Source organism: Heterocephalus glaber, unplaced genomic scaffold, assembly GCF_053883595.1.
Source record: "Heterocephalus glaber isolate CG9 unplaced genomic scaffold, H.glaber_assembly_v1.0 deba00000676, whole genome shotgun sequence".
Taxonomy (NCBI): domain Eukaryota; kingdom Metazoa; phylum Chordata; class Mammalia; order Rodentia; family Bathyergidae; genus Heterocephalus; species Heterocephalus glaber.
Genome location: NW_028258156.1, coordinates 13,515,985 through 13,533,441, shown reverse-complemented (window position 1 = coordinate 13,533,441; position 17,457 = coordinate 13,515,985). Strand labels below are relative to the sequence as shown.

The 17,457-nt window shown below is 35.7% G+C and overlaps 1 protein-coding gene across 8 annotated transcripts in view; it reads right to left on the bottom strand.

The window, feature by feature from the left end:
- Crppa (CDP-L-ribitol pyrophosphorylase A) overlaps positions 1-17,457 on the bottom strand; it is a 310,773-nt gene that overhangs the window by 214,509 nt on the left and 78,807 nt on the right. For all 8 annotated transcript variants that reach the window (XM_087206687.1, XM_087206689.1, XM_013070300.3 and 5 more), the window contains one exon: positions 11,391-11,436. In XM_087206687.1, the coding sequence (XP_087062813.1) occupies positions 11,391-11,436 (46 nt within the window). The remainder of the gene's footprint in view (positions 1-11,390; positions 11,437-17,457) is intronic.

Below are 17,457 nucleotides of genomic sequence, written 5' to 3'. Positions count from 1 at the left end.
TCCATCTTTCCTAAAAATAAAACCCTACGCAAAGTTTCTTATATATAAACAAGTGAGATGAAAATCGGTCTAAATATAGAAGTTTATTTAATATAAAAGTTTCTAAATAAAAATAAAACTTACAGTTCAAGTGCCTGCTTTCTTATTAGTATATAAATATTTCTTATAATCAACTGCACCTTAAGTAAAAAGAACATGACTTTAATCAAAGTCTCTCTAATCACACAATATAACCTTGTAGTTCACAACTATTTATCTAACAGAACGTTAGCCATCATGTACCGAAACAATAAAGATTGTCCAGGCATTTAAATTTCAAAAACATGCTCCCATTTCTGTAATTATATTAATCAGTTTTGAGCTAAGAATACTCCCCAAGAGTACTCTAAATAGAATATTTAGGGATATAGAACTAGAAGCCTTGACTACTTCACTGGTCTACAATGTACTAAAAAAGACAATACGCTCAAACACCAAAGCAAATCATGGTTATTGAAGCACAGGCAGAAGTAAATTGGAGGAGACAATTTCCTGGAAGGTTAGTTGTTCTTTATTCAGGACCTTTCAATTCAACAATTACTATGTTCTATCAGCTGCAACTGATAGAAGACCTAGAGACTCGGGTGAAGGGTGCTCCTCTTTCTGCTTACTTCCTTGCTCTTCAAGAAGTTGATGGTGGCAGAAAGAGAGGAACATTGTCAGAATTCCAACCATTTCCCCTGCAGGGTTTGATATCCTGAATGTCAAAGTTTGAAATATATCAGAGCTCCAACTGCCAGACTCCTTTGAAGTTCTCTTAAGTTTCAATCAAGTTCTAAGTATACAATTTCCTCAGGGCTTTCCATCCCTCGTACAATGTTCTTTGCAATCTAAAACTTCAACACTTTTTATTTGGATTCATAGTATAGCAGTATGAGGTTATATACAATCTCATTTCACAAATGTTCAAGTCCAGTATTATAACTAAATTCCTTCATAAGCTATAGCACATAAATCTGAATGCTTATGAAAGGGAACAAAAGTTGTAACATAATCATCGTTTAAAACTTCCTTTTATTCCCCTTCAGATAAATAAAGCATATTACATTAGTTTCATAAGCAAGCAGGCAAAAAATCCACAAGTCAGTCTTTAATTTTCTTGAAATCATTTAACACCATGATATTCTTCCACCAGGCTTCTCTGTGCACTGTGCTGACCTCTCAAATCAAAGTTTTTGTGTACTTACGTAAACAAGAATTATATCAAATCTGAAAGTAGCCATTTCTGAAAAGATGTTTCAAGCTGTAATCAACCCATGCGTCCTGGGCTGCATGTGGCCACACAAGGTTGTAAACTTGAATATTATGTAATTTTAGCAATATTTTGCATGACTTAATTGTGCAGTGCTTGAGCACCAACTGCACAAGTGACAACAGAACACTGTGTAGGGGAGAGTACAATGCAGTGCAAACTCTGCATCCTATGTCCGCCACACACAGGAAATGAAAAGGAAACCCGGTGTATCAGACATTGCATGTCCTTGTGTGACTTGGTAAATAAAACACAGCAATTACCAGTCATAGTCTTTCAACATACCTATATGTCATGTGCCTGTAAAGACAGGTTTTTATTGTTACTAAGCAGGCATGTAAGACTTAAACTTAGCCATGTGCATTATTTCATAAAATAAACTCTCTTTGAATATAGAAATTTGAGAAATGTTTCAAGATTTCTGAAAAAAATCATCAATTTTTGGTACATTTGTGACTTCATTTATAGTCAACATGAATACATTATTTGCAGGTTTTTAAATGGAACGTATAAAGTTTCAATCAGAAAATTAACTCAAAAGAAAAATTTAATCATCTCTCATTACTAGATCTTTATAGGGCTTATCTTCTGAGAGAAAAATATCCTTCTCTTCACAATCATGCCTCATGTCATCGCTTTTTGGCAAGAACATACATTTGTGAACAACTACTTTCAAGGGTGAAGCACATGAAAAGTACACTGGATCAAAACTTTCTCATGAGCACCTTAAGAACTCACTATGAATTAATAACCACTTCCATGGAACCAGATACGGATACACTAGTATCATAAAAATGAGGTCAAATATGTCACTAGTTTTATGTTTATGTTGCCTGTTTTTAAAAAATATTATAATAAAAGTACACGAATAAACAGGCAGCAGAAGACTTCCGGGTAGGCGTACCACGGCTCCGAGCCCAGAGGAGGTGAGCCGCGCAGGCACCAGGAACACAGACCCACCCCACACACACCCCCCTCCCTCGCTGTCAAAATGAGAAGACAGGTAAACAAGCCACAGAACCAGACTTCCAGATCACCTCCAGCAACCCCAAAGGGAAACGAGATGGAACACTCTTTACTAAACCACTTGGACTCCCCGAACTAGCAACGAAAGAGGATCTGGAAAAAATGAAATCAGAAATAATTTCTCACATAACAGCAAAGATCGTGCCCATAGTGCAAGACATGATTAATAAATCTAGAGTGGATACAGATAAAAAAATAGAGGAGCTGAGGAACATGATGGAATCCCAACATAGGAAACAAATGGAATCCGTAAAACAGATGCAAACAGATTTCCAGGAGATTAAAAACTCCATTGAAAGTCTATGCAGCAGAATGAGCCAATGTGAAGACAGAATTTCAGATATAAAAGATAAGATTGCAATTAGTGACCAGGAAAAGAAAAAATTCTTTAAAATTTTAAGGGACCACGAGAAATCAATCCACCAGCTGCTAGACAATGCAAAGAAAAATAACACAAGACTGATCGGCGTCAATGAAGAAACAGGAGAGAGTGCAGATGACATAAAAAAAACTGTTTACAGAAGTGATGGCAGAAAACTTCCCAAATAGGGGAAAATAATTTGACATACAGATAAGCAAGGCATATAGGACTCCAACTAGCCTTCATCAAAAAAAACTGCACATAGGCATATAATTGTTAAAATTCCAGAAACCCAATAGAAGAACAGAATTCTACAGGTAGTTAGAGAAAAGAAACAAATCACATACAAAGGAAAGCCCATCAGAATCACAGCAGACTTCTCAGTGCAAACCCTCAAGGCAAGAAGAGCTTGGAGTGATGTGTTTCGAGCCCAAAAGGAAAACAACCTCCAACCCAGATTGATGTATCTTGCAAAACTATCTTTCAAAATTGATGGAGAAATAAGATACTTTCATGACAAAGAGCACCTTAGGAATTTCATGAATACCAAACCAGCACTCCAAAAAAATTTAGACAAAATCCTAGGAAAAGACAAGGAGGATCACAACCCCAGGAGGCCCAGCAGAATGAATCCGCTGGATTCATTAAAAGCAAGAAATTAAAAGCAAAGGGGGAGGATCAAACAAAAAGAAAAAGTCATGACAATAACAACTCAATACATGTCAGTTATAACCATCAATTTTAATGGTTTCAACTCACTAATCAAAAGAAATAGACTGGCAGAATAGGTCAAGAAGCAAGATGCAACAATATGTTGCATACAAAAGTATACAAATAAAGTCTTGTTACTTGTACAAATTAACTATATCATGCATAAGGCATGCAGCCCAGGAAAGCCCCTCTTCACTCAATGTGGCCTCGGCAGGCCAAAAGGCTGCACACCAGTGCTCTAATCCATCCAAAGTGGGGGCAGTCCTCTCATTCTCCAACCAAGTTCCCTGAATAAAAAGACAATCTTAGGGTCTATTTTCTGCCTCTCAAAGATTTTAAAGTGATACTAGACAGAATCACCACTACTGAGCCTTGATGCCCTTGTCTCAGTTGCATGTATAGTAAGAGGCTTAAAGTTTCTCTGAACAAATTAACAGGATATTAGTATAAGAAGGGGGAAGGCAGGTAATAAAGAGAAAGCAGCCAACAAGCCAAGACTACAAGACAAGAGCACAACAGGGTCAGTAAACAGAGACTTGCCAGAGAACCACAGGCACTCACATCATGAGGTCAGTGTTCTCTTCCAAGCAGGTAGCTTCGTTGCTAACTGTGCATGTTTCAACTGAAGGCAGGTTTTTAAAAAGATGTTTTATATTCTCAGATCTTAACTACATTTTTAAGTGAATCAAAGAATACAGAATGAAATTTCTTATATGAGAACTCAAAATAAGGGGCAGGCACGTGACATTTTTGTGTCCTGTACATGTACTTATGTATAAGCAGTATACACATATTACTGTTTTCCAAGTGGATGATCAAACATTTTTTGCCTTTCTTGTATATACTTTTTCAGTTGAGAAAAATAAATTTGAAAGAAATATAATTTTCAAAGGTTGGTGATTGACGCATCAGACTTTATAAATGTATTATTGCTTTGAACATAAATGCCACATTTGGGGCTTTTTAACTACTGTCAGAATGAAGTGCAAGTGGCTGGCTTTTGTCTGTTATCAAGTCTTATTTATCTAGTTATTTAATGATGCATTGTGGCCTTCAAAATTGTGAAAATGACAGATTTACTTCCTCATGCTCAAGTTACCATTTCACTGATGACAAATTAAGAAAATTATAAACAAACAAATGAACTTTACTTTCTCTCATCTTGACCTTAACATTTAACTTTTCAATTTATATCTTTTTGAACAATAAATTCCAAGGAAACCAAAGTCCTTTTAAATCATTTTGCAGCCTCCCAGTTTTCGCTAATTAAACTTGATGCAAATACTTTTACACACTTACATCAGATACAATCACAGTTCCATTTTCAAGACAGTAAAGAACAAAAACCATTATGTACAAAGAAGTTTTGGTAGTAATGAGAAAACGGGAAATTAAGTATCAGTCAAAAGCAACAGAAACATCAAAAAATAAGGTTTGTAAGTAAATCTTAGCTGTCACTTTGCATTGTCCAAAAAACATACGGTTAGTAACATAAGTGTTGCCATCAGTGAGTATTTAACAAGAAAAGCCAGATGCAAACACAGCACAGCTGCAGAGCACGGTACAGTTACAGATGCAGGAAACCTGACTCAATGGTGTTCATCTTTTTAACTTGATTCAAAAGTTTCAAAACAACTTTGCACTTAAAATCACAATTCTAAGTGAAAATGTATAAGGCTCACTATGAAATTAAAGCACTGATTTCTTCATCTGCTTGAGAAAAATACAGTAAGTCCTCTTAAACCTCAATAATACTGAACCACATTTATTCACATGTGATTTTACTTTATTTCTTTCACAAAGAGCCAATTTAAAAGTATATTCAGCTACTTCAAGGTACTAATGCAAAAGGACTCCCTTGCTTTCCTACTAGCATAATTTTAACTATGTAAAAATGAGGAGATATATATATATATATATATATATATATATATATATAGCTTTGCTCTCCCTAAATAACTACTGTATGAAATCCACTTCATCACTGATTTTCAAAAAAGTATTTTTCTGTATAAAATATAAATTTCTGACCCAATAAGAGATGTACTATATCAAAGAAATCAAATTCAATTATTTTCCCTTTAAAATAAGACCAATACTTAACAAATGGAAAAAGTTACATAAAGACTGGGAAAAGGCATACATTTTTACATGAGCATTATTATTAACTAATTTTAACCAGAGCCAGTTAAAACAAATGATTTTCAATTTTAACTTTTATTTTCCATTTTCATATAAATTACCATATGAAAAAAAGCACTACAGACAGTTTTTATAACATAACTTTGCTTAGGATGGTATAATTATATCCAGGAAAAAATAAAATGAAATTGCTTTTACAACACTGTTTACCCACAAAATTGAATACATTAGAAGGTTGCTGAAGAATTTTAGAAAATAAACACAATCTTTTATTTCTAAAATCCATAATGAGTTTTTGCCTTAGAAGATCTTAGAATACTGACCCTTTTGCCAGGATATGGTCAGAATATTAAATCAAGTGTGGGTTGTGACTGTTTGTATGGCTTATGTAAATCTCGATAAAGTATGTTACTTCTGGCATCTGGTACCACTTTAATATAGTTTGGGTTTGCCTGAGCATGTACAGCAGGCTTGGGTGGGCTCAACCAGTTTGTAAGACCAAAGTGCAATGCCTCTTTGTTAAGTGGATGTTTACCAACTTATCAGTCAGCCCAATGTCTTGTTGCACCAATTAATTACACTACTCTGGAAAAGTTTATTTTAATTTTCAGAAGAGATGCTTGGAAGAGTTAAACACTAAAGAACAATGACCAAAACCTACTCTCTATTTCAAGAAAAAAGAATATTGAAACTACTACATAGTTATAACCGGAAATGTATGATTAACTACATATTAACAGAAACTCTGTGGAAGACAAATATGAGAGTACTACTCTTTCTACATGTTTTTTTAATTTCCGTAAGTGGAAAGCCATGTAAACACTGATGCTAGAATAAATTCAGATTTTTAAAAATTAACAACGTAAGATAAAAAACAGATTTGAAGACTCACTATATTAATCAACTTTTTTGTCACTGAAAACACCCAAAACCCACAACTTAAAGAAGGACAGGTTTAATTTGATTATGGTTTTGGCCCATGATTGTCTAGAGCCAAGGCTGAGACGTCACGGTGGGAGGTGTGGTGGAGCAAAACTCCTTAGTTCATGACAGAGTGGGGGAAAGAGGCCTGACAGATGGGGCAAGGGACCAGGCCCATAGGCCACACCGCTAAGACTGCCCCTCTGGGACCCAACCAGACACACCTGGAAATATGCTCCTTCCATCCCAGGGATGGATCACAAAGTCAATCAAGTTGAAATTCACTTAATCACCACACTTAGCACATACCACAGTTTAGATAGAGACTGTGGTCACAAGGTTGCCTAAAATTAGGAAACCTAAGTCAAACACCAATGAAATGCAATTGGTTTTCCTAACATCTAAATTCCCATGTTGACCTGAACATAAATGAAGATGAATCAAAATACATTTACACTATTCTAGTAGAGTACGTGGGAAAGTACAAATGCTCTTTTTTTCTTTTGATACCGGGGATCAAACTCGGGACCTTGCACTTGCGAGGCAGGTGGCAGAACCACTGAATTAAATCCCTGGCCGCAAAATGCTCTTAAATACAAGAGATCTGATATTTTTCCAAGCAATGTTTTACATTCTGAAAAATAAATTAGCAAGAAAATAGTATATTTTCTTGAGCATATTTATTGAGCATCAGTAATTCATATTCAAGAGTAAAAGCAGTTCAGAGTGACAAATTACAGAACACTAAGACTCATATCACAGCAAGAGAAAAGGTCCCAACCTAAAAAAGAAAAGCCTTTTATGTCTATATAATCATCATTAAACTGCCAAGTGTATCATAAATAAATAATAAACAGTATGCAACTGATCACTTAAAAACGATTATTCTGTTAGCAGATTTTTATTCTTTCCCTGGGCATATCTAGAAATCTGTCGTCTCACTAGTATACTGCTTTCCACACACCTGTGATGCCAGCAACAATCGCTCTCTAGAAGACTATACTGTGTGCTCAGGAAAGCAGTGGGTGGTAAGATCTCCAGTCTTAAAAGTGCGATCCTTCTTCATCAGGCCAGCTGAAGGCATAGTTCCCAACCCAAAAGAATGAGAGTTGAGAAGAGTGAACTTCAGGAATGACTGGAGTGCCCAGGGAAGCTGATACTGACTACAGTGGGTGATACCTGCATGATTCAGAGGTACAAAACAGCCATGTTCCATAGTAGCATCAGAATGAAGGCCAGTGGAGGCATGAGTTTAAATTGTGGGTCTTGCTCCTGCCAACTGTGTGATCCAGAGGATAGTACCTAACCTGAGTCTCAGTTTTCCCACCTCCCAAATGGGAGCAGTAATTTCTACTTTACAACATTGTAAAGAATAAATGAGACAACAAATATAAAGCACGTGGCCCAAGTGCTATATGCTCAAAGTCCTGGTAAAGCTCAACACAGCAACACTCAAACTTTATAATATTTCTACATTTAAGAAGAAAGAAAAAAGAAGATACATGATATTGGAGTAGGCATGCTGGATTCCAGTATGCACTTGTTCAAAGCAAGCATAGCAACCAGTAAGATGGGAAGGAAGGCCATATGTTTCCACAATTTAAACCTTTAGAAGAGTGATGGTGAACCTTTTAGAGCTTTCAGTAATAACAGCCTGCTGTGACCTGCCACCGCCGCTTTAGAGTAAGGAATAACTAGCTGCACCTGTTAGCATACCACACAATTCAATGCAATTCAATATTAGAGGATCCAAAACAAACAAAAGTATAGACAGTCTCCCCACCTCACTGAACTGTAACCTGAAATGTGGTCATCCTACAGTGGGCAATCCTGAAATCTAAAAAAAATCTTAAAACAAAAATGAGTGCTTTCATATATAACTTGGCAAAATCACTCCTGAACTCAAACTGGCTAGCAGCTCCATAGCATTTATTATCGCAGTGAGCTTAAACATTTATGCACATAAATTTCACCCAGTGGTTGTCTCAAATTCTAATATGGTATAATATATGGGGTGCTTTAGCTTCTAAAAGTATGAAGTTTTTAAATTCCAAAAAACATGTAGCTCACAGCTTCCAAGTAAGACAATCTGAAAATCTCTACTTAAGGTAGATAAAAGAAGGAAAACTGGTATGTAATGAAGGAGGTAAAGTGCCTAAGGCAAAGACTTGCAGTTAAGAATTTATTTTCTATCCTTCTCAAGGCAATGTTTGCCTTAGAATCTTTAAATATACTATAACATAGTAACAGTAACACTCACATCATTGAGTTCTTGAAGGAGACAAAGAGACAATACACAAGTACTATATAACAGGAGTAGTGTTTAGAAAAGCACTTGAATATTTACTACATGTGATGGTTAAATTTGTGTGCTGATTTGACTGGGCTAAGGAAAACCCAGATATCTGGTAAAACATTTCTGCTTGTGTCTGTGAGAGTGTTTCTGGAAGAAATTAGCCTGGTGTGGGTGTACTGAGCAGAGGAGACATGGTGGGCATCAGTATGAATGGGCATGTTCCAATCCACTGAAGGCCTGACTCGAACAGAAAGTCAGAGGAAGGCAAATTCTCCCTCTTCTGGGGCTATGATATTCATTTTCTCCTGTCCTCAGTCCCAGATTGAATTCAGAGACCACTGGGTCTACTGTTTCTCGAGCCTTTGGGATTGTACAGACACCAACCACCAACTTTTCAGGCCTCCAGATGGGAGATCACGAATTTAGCCTCCCAAATCATGTGATCGAAGCCCTCTCAGTGAATCCCTATATATCTATATCTACCCTACCCATTCTCTTTCTCTGGATAAACATGATCAATACATGAAAGAAAGTAAAACAGATGAATTTATAGCTCAGATAGTCTTGTATCTATATTATATTTTGGAATTTAATTTTTTTTAAATCCAAAAGTTTTCTTTTTCCTAAGTTCAGAAGTACCTCAATTATCAGAGATGGTATTTAGTACAAGCACAAAGGTCGGGGGTTATTTCAGGTGAGCAAATAAGCAATTGGAACTGGTATAGCAGAGTAAGACCCAAAGTTTGTAATGCAATAAAGTATTTTAGAAAGAAAGGAGTTACAAAAGGCTGAGGGGCAGCCCAGAGGAATGCTTTTGAAATTTAATTTACAAAGTAGTCAGCCAGAGTCTCAAAATGCAGATTCTGGGTGATGGGGTGGGACCAGGAATTCTACTTCCAAGGCCTCTGTTAACCACACTGTAGCTGCTCTGGGGTGTAACCAGCGCAGTGGTCCACTACGTACCAGCAGCATCAGTCTAGAACACAAATCTTAGCGGGTAAAGAAATCTTGGAGTTTGTTAACGTAAAACACTGCTTTTATACAAACAGCATGATTATTTTCCCTGACATAAAATACAACACTTTTCAAATATTTAATAAGAAAAACACATTCTCTCTAACAATTTCCAAAGTCATAGTCTCTGAAATTACAGTTAAAATATAGGTTTTTAATATCATAAGACTCTTCAGGTGAACCACTTACTAACTGTTCAAAAAAGAACCCATTCCCATTTTACCTAAGTGTTTCAGATATGGGCTTGTAACAAAATCAAACTGAGATTTATATTTATGTTGAGAGTAAAACCAACTACATCATGGTTTAGCCAACCTCTCTGAAGTAATATTTACACATTGCCTGGTTGATATATAAATATATGTCAACATTTTGATTTATGGTTATAGAAGGTCTGTTTATATACACAAATTACAGTACCCTAATGGTTTGAAACTAAATATGCTTGAAGAACAAAGAACTGGAGTATAAACTGCAAAAACAGTGTCATGATCAGAAAAGAGATTTTTGTTTTCTGCATGTGAAGCCAATTGATAGTTTTATCAAAAACAAGGTGCTAAGGTGTTTACCAAAATTTTTAGAATGAACTAATACATTCAGAATTCAAATTCAGTACTTTTTCTACTTTGATAAATGTTTGAATTTAGAAGTTTACTTCTCAATCAAAACTTGAGCATAATTCTATCCATAATCTAATTTTGATGGTCAATTCCTAACTTCTTATGGTACACTGTATTTGTTTTATGATTTGGAGTAACCACTTCTGATCTTGCTAAGTCTATATATTTAAAACAATGGTTCTCAATTAGGGGCAATTTTATCACCAAGGGGACGTCTGACATTATCAGGAGACTCAATCCAGCAAGAAGTGAGAGAGGAAAGCGTCCTTCCTCTCTAGTGAGCAGAGGAAAAGCATGCTACTATGCAACGCACAATGCCCAAACAAAGTCAAGGAACTGCAAGGGTTATAATGTCAGTATGCTGCATGCTGACATATGGGTTGAGAAATCTGACAGAATGATAGACGATGCAAAACTACAGAAATATCCTTCTGCAGCTTCATTATATTCCTAGCACAGTATTAAGGACAATAATGAGGACTGTGTAGTTATTAATTAGAACAATCTCTGTGTAGCTGGGATGTTAGTTATTGTGCTTTAAAAAAACAAGAAAGGGTTTGTCATATATGCAGTATCTAAAATTACAAAACAAAATGGCAGTCATCATCTGAACAAAAAAGGAATTTAAAAATATTGTTTTCATAGGAAGATGCTGTCTGAGGCAGTGGTAGGACATTTAAGGGATGGAGCAGTCATCTTAGCAGTAAACAGGAGATCCCTTTACAATTCCATTAAAATATCAGTTTTCACTGTTGACTCACAATAGTACCAAGGCCCCATACTTAAATTAAAAGTATTTCTTTTGTAAAAATTAAAATCATTGTGCCCTAAGTGATATTTCATAACAGGAAACAGAATATAATTATTTTCTAAAAACAAATCACAGAACTCAGCGGCCTACAGCAATTTAAGCTTTGCGACAGCTGGGATTTAAAATGTCATGAGAAATTCAGAACAGGCTTACAGTTTTTGAAACATGGGAACTGACAATTACAAGGCCAAACATACCCTTAATAATCGATTCAGCTGCATACAGATCTCGTTTGTAGGTCACCTAGAGGACAAATAAACCTCATTAGACTCAACAGAGTAAGGAGGAATGTGAAAGCAATAAAATAATGCCCCCAAGGAAATTCTTGATTTAGGAGAAACTATACACATATAGCATTGACAATATCTAAATTAGAACAGGATTAGCAAATTCACATTAAATCTATTTCTACACATGACTGAAAGTTTTGTTTGATTCTTTGATTTAAGATATTATTTAGCAGGAATTACTGAAATTTTACTAACATAACTGAAATACTGTAATCAAAGAAAATATGATAGTGTTCAAATAAAAGTGTTAATATTATTATTTAATAGTAAAAGTTTTATATTGAAAAGGACAAAAGGCTCTGTACAACAAAAGAACTCCAAGAATTATTCTCAACTGAAATTCTAAAAGATCTACTCATATTAAAAGTGATTTCCTTCTGAATTGAAGACATCTTTACAAACCCAGATAAGAATCACTTTGCAACATATTTATTAAAATATGGCTTTGATAGAAAGAGTATGTAGAGTACCACTGTATGCCTAATTAAGATGGATACTGTTATTTTAGAAACATACAGCCACCTAATTGTGTCTGGTCATTGTAATGCAACTGGTCACAGTATATGTTTTTTCTCTGTGGCAGATAGTTTGCAGGTCTTACTCAGTGAGCTCAGGTAGAGAACAAGAAAGTGCACTGGAGAATTAGATCTTATATTGCAGAAGTGAAAGCTGTAGTAAATTTTTAAAAATGATATTAAGTAAAATAAGGTCATAAAAGCTCATCATTGTAGTACTCACACGATTATGATAATAATCATCTAATTACCCATGGCAACAAATGTTCCCCCAAAATGCACTTTAGTGTACCTATTTTTTTGGACTTTCTTCCTCTGGATTAGCTCATATCTGGATTTCCAGAGATGCTTTGTTTAGATCAGGCAAACCACAGCACTTCTACACAAAATGGATTCCTCTACTCTACCTTCATTTGGCAAGTACATTCTGAACCAAAACTATACCTTACTCTCTCAAAATCAAAGTAGCAGTGAATTCGGTAATACACATAAAAGGTTGCTCAAGAATTCACTCAATCTATTAAAATCTCTGTATTTTCTCTAAAACAAGCACATACCAACCAACATTACTGAATTTCAGTGCTAATTAGTGATCTACAATGTAATTCTGTTATCTGGAAAAACTGATAATAGAAAACAGACATGCTGTACATTTTACCAAAAGTATTGATCTGATTCAGTCTTTCAACAACTATTTATCAAGTTACTATGTTCTAGCCCTAGCTCCAAGTGCTGAGAATAGAACAAGAAAAAGAGCAAGCAAAATCTTTAACCTGTAGAGATTGCAATTTAGTTTAGAACTTTTTGTGTGAAATTGAGTAAAATTAGTTGAATGGTTTTTCTTGAAAATCCAAAGTTAAGTACATATCTGAAGTCATTTTAAATGAGAAATTTTCTCTATAATAGCTGCCTGCTGTATAAACCTACCACAGAAATTAGCTACCATTATTCATTTTCTATCCCCTCCTGTCTTAAGAGATAAAACTATATTCTAAATAAAAATAGTATTATGAAAGTAACTTTTTAAAAGTAGAACTTAATGCTGGATTTTAAAATTTATAGAAAAGCTATTCTCAAATATGAAAATGACTTACAGACTATAGTACTTATAAGACAATTTTTGCATTGGAATTAGTCTTATGTTTAAAATACACATTTTATTACCTAAAAGTTTGCTCTCTTTTAACATTGTCTAAAAGAGAAAAGCTCTTAAACTTATTTTCACTGTCTACTTCATCCTATAGGCCTACCTCCACCACAATTCTCAAAAATACTGATTTAATGAGAATAAAATATAGAACGTATTGTAGAAAAACTTTGGAAGTACACAAATTTTGGAAGAACAGTCTTATTTCTTCCTAAATAAAAAAGCTAGTATACTTCAAAGAGAGTGTTACTGGAAAATGTTGTAATTCTAAATTGATGAGTTATTCATTTTTCTTTTACAGTAATACAGATTGTCCTTTCCTTAGTTTTAATTTTTAAAAGGGCATCCTAACAATCAGTTTTAAAGATGATTGTCTTCTGGTAGCATGATCTGTAGTTTTCCTTTGACTTTGCACAATACACTATTATGAAAAATATTACCCAAAAAAGGGAGGGGATTGAATGCCAATTCTTTCATTGACTTATTTTCAAACTGTGATAGCTAGATCCTTGAGGGCCACATCAAGACATCAAGAATGGCAACAGTGTCTGATGTTCAGTGCAGATGAGATCCCAGCCCAACATCTGCCACTAACCTAATTCAGCTCAATTTTTGTCTATTTTGTTTGATTGGGTCTATATGCAATAATTCATCTAAGTAATATGTTTAGCTGAAAGACAAAATTCAAGAGAAGAGAAACCAGAAGCTCACAGCTACAGACATAATTGCCTTCTCATTGCTAGGCCAGGACTCTCAGCTACCTCAAGGAATCATCTGACTCCAGCTGTGATGATTAAAACTACATCTGGTTACTCTGTCTCTCTACTGAGACACAAAACAGTAAAGCAGATCTTGCAGGACAGAGCTGAGTTGAGTTGGCCAACATCTTCCTTCCCTGAGTAAGACTACATCTAATGTTCTCGGACATGTCACCTCGTAAGATAGTAAGTATGTAACTCTAACACTTAGACCTTTTAAAAAGGCTGTAAATCCTTATATTTTAAACCTATACAATGTTCATTACACACATAGATATTTTTGGAACTTTACTTCCATTTCATCAATTATGTACACCTAGAAAATGCACTTTTCTCAGATAACTGTATGAAAACCTTTAGGAAAGAAACAACATTACCTTATTGTATTGTTGAGGTCAGAAACCAAACAATGATATTTTGTTTCTTTTGTTTTTAAACAAAGATGCCAGATCTAAAAAAACGCAGACCTCATCAAAAGGAATCCTCAAATTGTTCATTTCACTAATATTGTGATGACAAAAACATTTCAGACTCCTCTCAAGTAGCATTTCCGGACAATGAAACACAGTCATTTAATTTCTTCAACAGCTGGTTATAAATCTCCCGCCTTGAAGATGGTTCTGACATTGAGAAACAAGTAGTCTGTTCAATCAAGACTGCACAGTGCAGAGAGTGACCCAGCTAAGTATTTAAACGTGTCTTAGGCCAAAATCAGAGCACAACTATAAATTTTAATTCTTATGAAGACTACACAAAATTTTATCTCAAAACAAAAACGGTTACTGAGACCTACCACAGATGACTACTCAGAGGAAGTTTGAGAGCAGAATGATTTCCGGAAGCGAATGCTCTATGTTTTTTTGTTTGTTTATTCTAGGGGGTTGTTCCCTATATGGTGACATAAAAAGAAAAAAATGATGCTTTGTCAGACACCAGACTAGCCAGCAGAGGAAGCCGCCATCAACTCTGAATGCTGTCTTTCTGTATTAACTTCTATCAAAATATATCAAAAATATGTCAAATACTCCACCTAGAGTTTCAGGCAACAGTTAAAATAGTCCTCATGCAGAAATTTCTAGTCATTGTTCCTCTGGCTTCTGACCCATAGGCAAAGAGGCAACTCCCTAATCTCTAGAACCTTCTCTTGCCTCACTGTTTTAAAGTATGAGCTGTTCTCAGTAACCTCTCAGAGCTAACTTTCATTCACTACATCTAACTTCCAAATCGCATTCCAAGTACTTGGCCCTGCTGTCTGCATCCTGCAGCAATTTTAGCAGTTTAGCACATCTAAGACTAATTTCAAAGAGTAGATTTCACTGCTGTGGTTTAAATAGCAATTAAAATACTCTGCTCATAAAAAATAATATTACAAAAGTAAATTAAAAGTCTATAGACAAATTATACGATGTTACCAAAAAGAATAGAGGCTAACAGCAAAGAAAATGCCACAAAGACATAAGACAGGAGGCAGGAGAAGAAGACAGGAAACTTGGAATAACTGGAACCTTTACATTCACAATAATCTCCCTTCACTCCAAAGAAACGTGGTACATGAGAACACTTACAAAGTGATCTACAAGACACATTTTGCCCAATCCACTGTGTCACAGGCCTTTCAGTGTCCAACATCCTTTTGATGAGCATTATTAATTAACCCTCATTACTAGCAGTGAAGCCTTCTCCCTCTGCTCCAATTTGGGAAGTGATGCTATACTCCCAACCACTGCAGGCCTAAATATTTCACTCCCTGGGCACATGTTTTGCAAGGTTACTGTAAGAAATCAATACAAACTGGATTGCTTAAAGCATCAGAAATCCATTCTTTCACCGTTGTGGAGGATCCAGGTCTGAAATCCAGGTGTAGGCAGATCCAGACGCCCTCTGATGGCTTTTGGGAAGATCCTTTCCTGGCCTGATTCCTAACTTCTGGTAGGCCTTAGCATTCCTTGTCTCACAAATGTATCACCTTCATCATCACCCAGCATTCTCCTTGTATCTGTGCCTCTTCTATTCTGACAAGAACACCAGTTGTGATGGGTTTAGGACCCATCCTATTTCACTATGACCTCATTTTAACTTGATTACACCTGCAACGACCTGCTTTACAAATAAGATCACACTAATTGGTGCCATAGTTTAAGACCTGAACAAATGTTTTTTTGGGGAGACAACTCCCATAATAGCATGTGCAAAAGTGACTCGCCAGTGGAGCCAACAAAGGCACTGTGGACAGGACAGGCACATCACAGTGCCCTGCTATTCAATGCACACAACAAGGAGGCACAGAGTGGAAATGCATCTGAGGAATAATTCTCTGTAGCCAAAGACAGTAATGAAATAGGATCACTTTAAAATAAATAACAGTGAAGAGAGTGGAAAATTCAAAGTGCAATGTTGATGTTTCCCTGTTAGCCATAGGCTTCGGTGCTTTACATGCTTGATGAAGACTCAGAATAACCAACAGAGGTAAATAATCACACCTCCAAAGAAGTCCAGTGAAGCCAGAGTATAGACAGGTGAGTAGCAGCACAATGCCTCAGTGTTTCTATTTGTTTTCAGGCTTTCAAATTTTAGGTCTAGTAGACAGGTAAAGGAGTTATGCAGAGGTGTGGGCTGGGATCTTTAACAAAACACTTAACTAGCAATTGCTAAAATCCTCATAATTAAAATTTATGTCACCAAAAATATTAATAGCATGCTAATATTATATTACCATCCCAGTAGTCTCCTAGTGGTATACCAGTAGGATGTGAGATGCATATATAGTGAGCACAGTTTTCTTTGGAACACACGGTTGAATGCCGAAGATGAACAGCAATAACTGACTTTCCATGACCCATTCCAGAGGCAAAGTATCAAACATATCCCTAAATAGCCTCAGAAATGCCCATAAAGTATAACTGAGAGAAGCCTACAGGAGACATATATAGTAAAGCAAAAACAAAATGGAAAAATCCATTTGCTTGCTGGGTTGATAGCATTTAGACATCCTTAAATGAGAAAAAATACTGCATGATTTTTTTCTACTGAGCAATAATCCAAGCATGTCAATAATTCTGGAACTTTTGTGTGTTTGAGACAATCTTAACAAGCAGCAAGACCCACCACAATCCTGAAGAAAATACTCACTCAATGGATAGGGCTTTCTGCTTTAAGAATCAATAAGGAAATATGCTTATGAAATCAAATCATCTCAATTAGAATGATTCTGTACAAATCAGAATTTGGTAGACATTTTATGAAGATTTCCTGACATTCTAGTCAATATTTCCAAAGAATTTATACCTATTTTAAAATTACAAGGTGATTCTACAACTCTATTTTAATGTACACCTCAGTTCAGCATATCTCTACCTAATGAAACAAAGGTGAGTCACAGTGTAAAAGTACCCCATGTTAACAGCCAATGGGAGAGTGCTCCTACTCTGTATCCAGCAACCACTCCATTCCACTCAAAAGAAAGCTTGCTACTATAAAAGCTGGGACTTGCCAAAGGAAAGAGTCTGACTCTTCATCTGGGGCCAAGAATGGGTATAGCCATTGCCCTACACCGT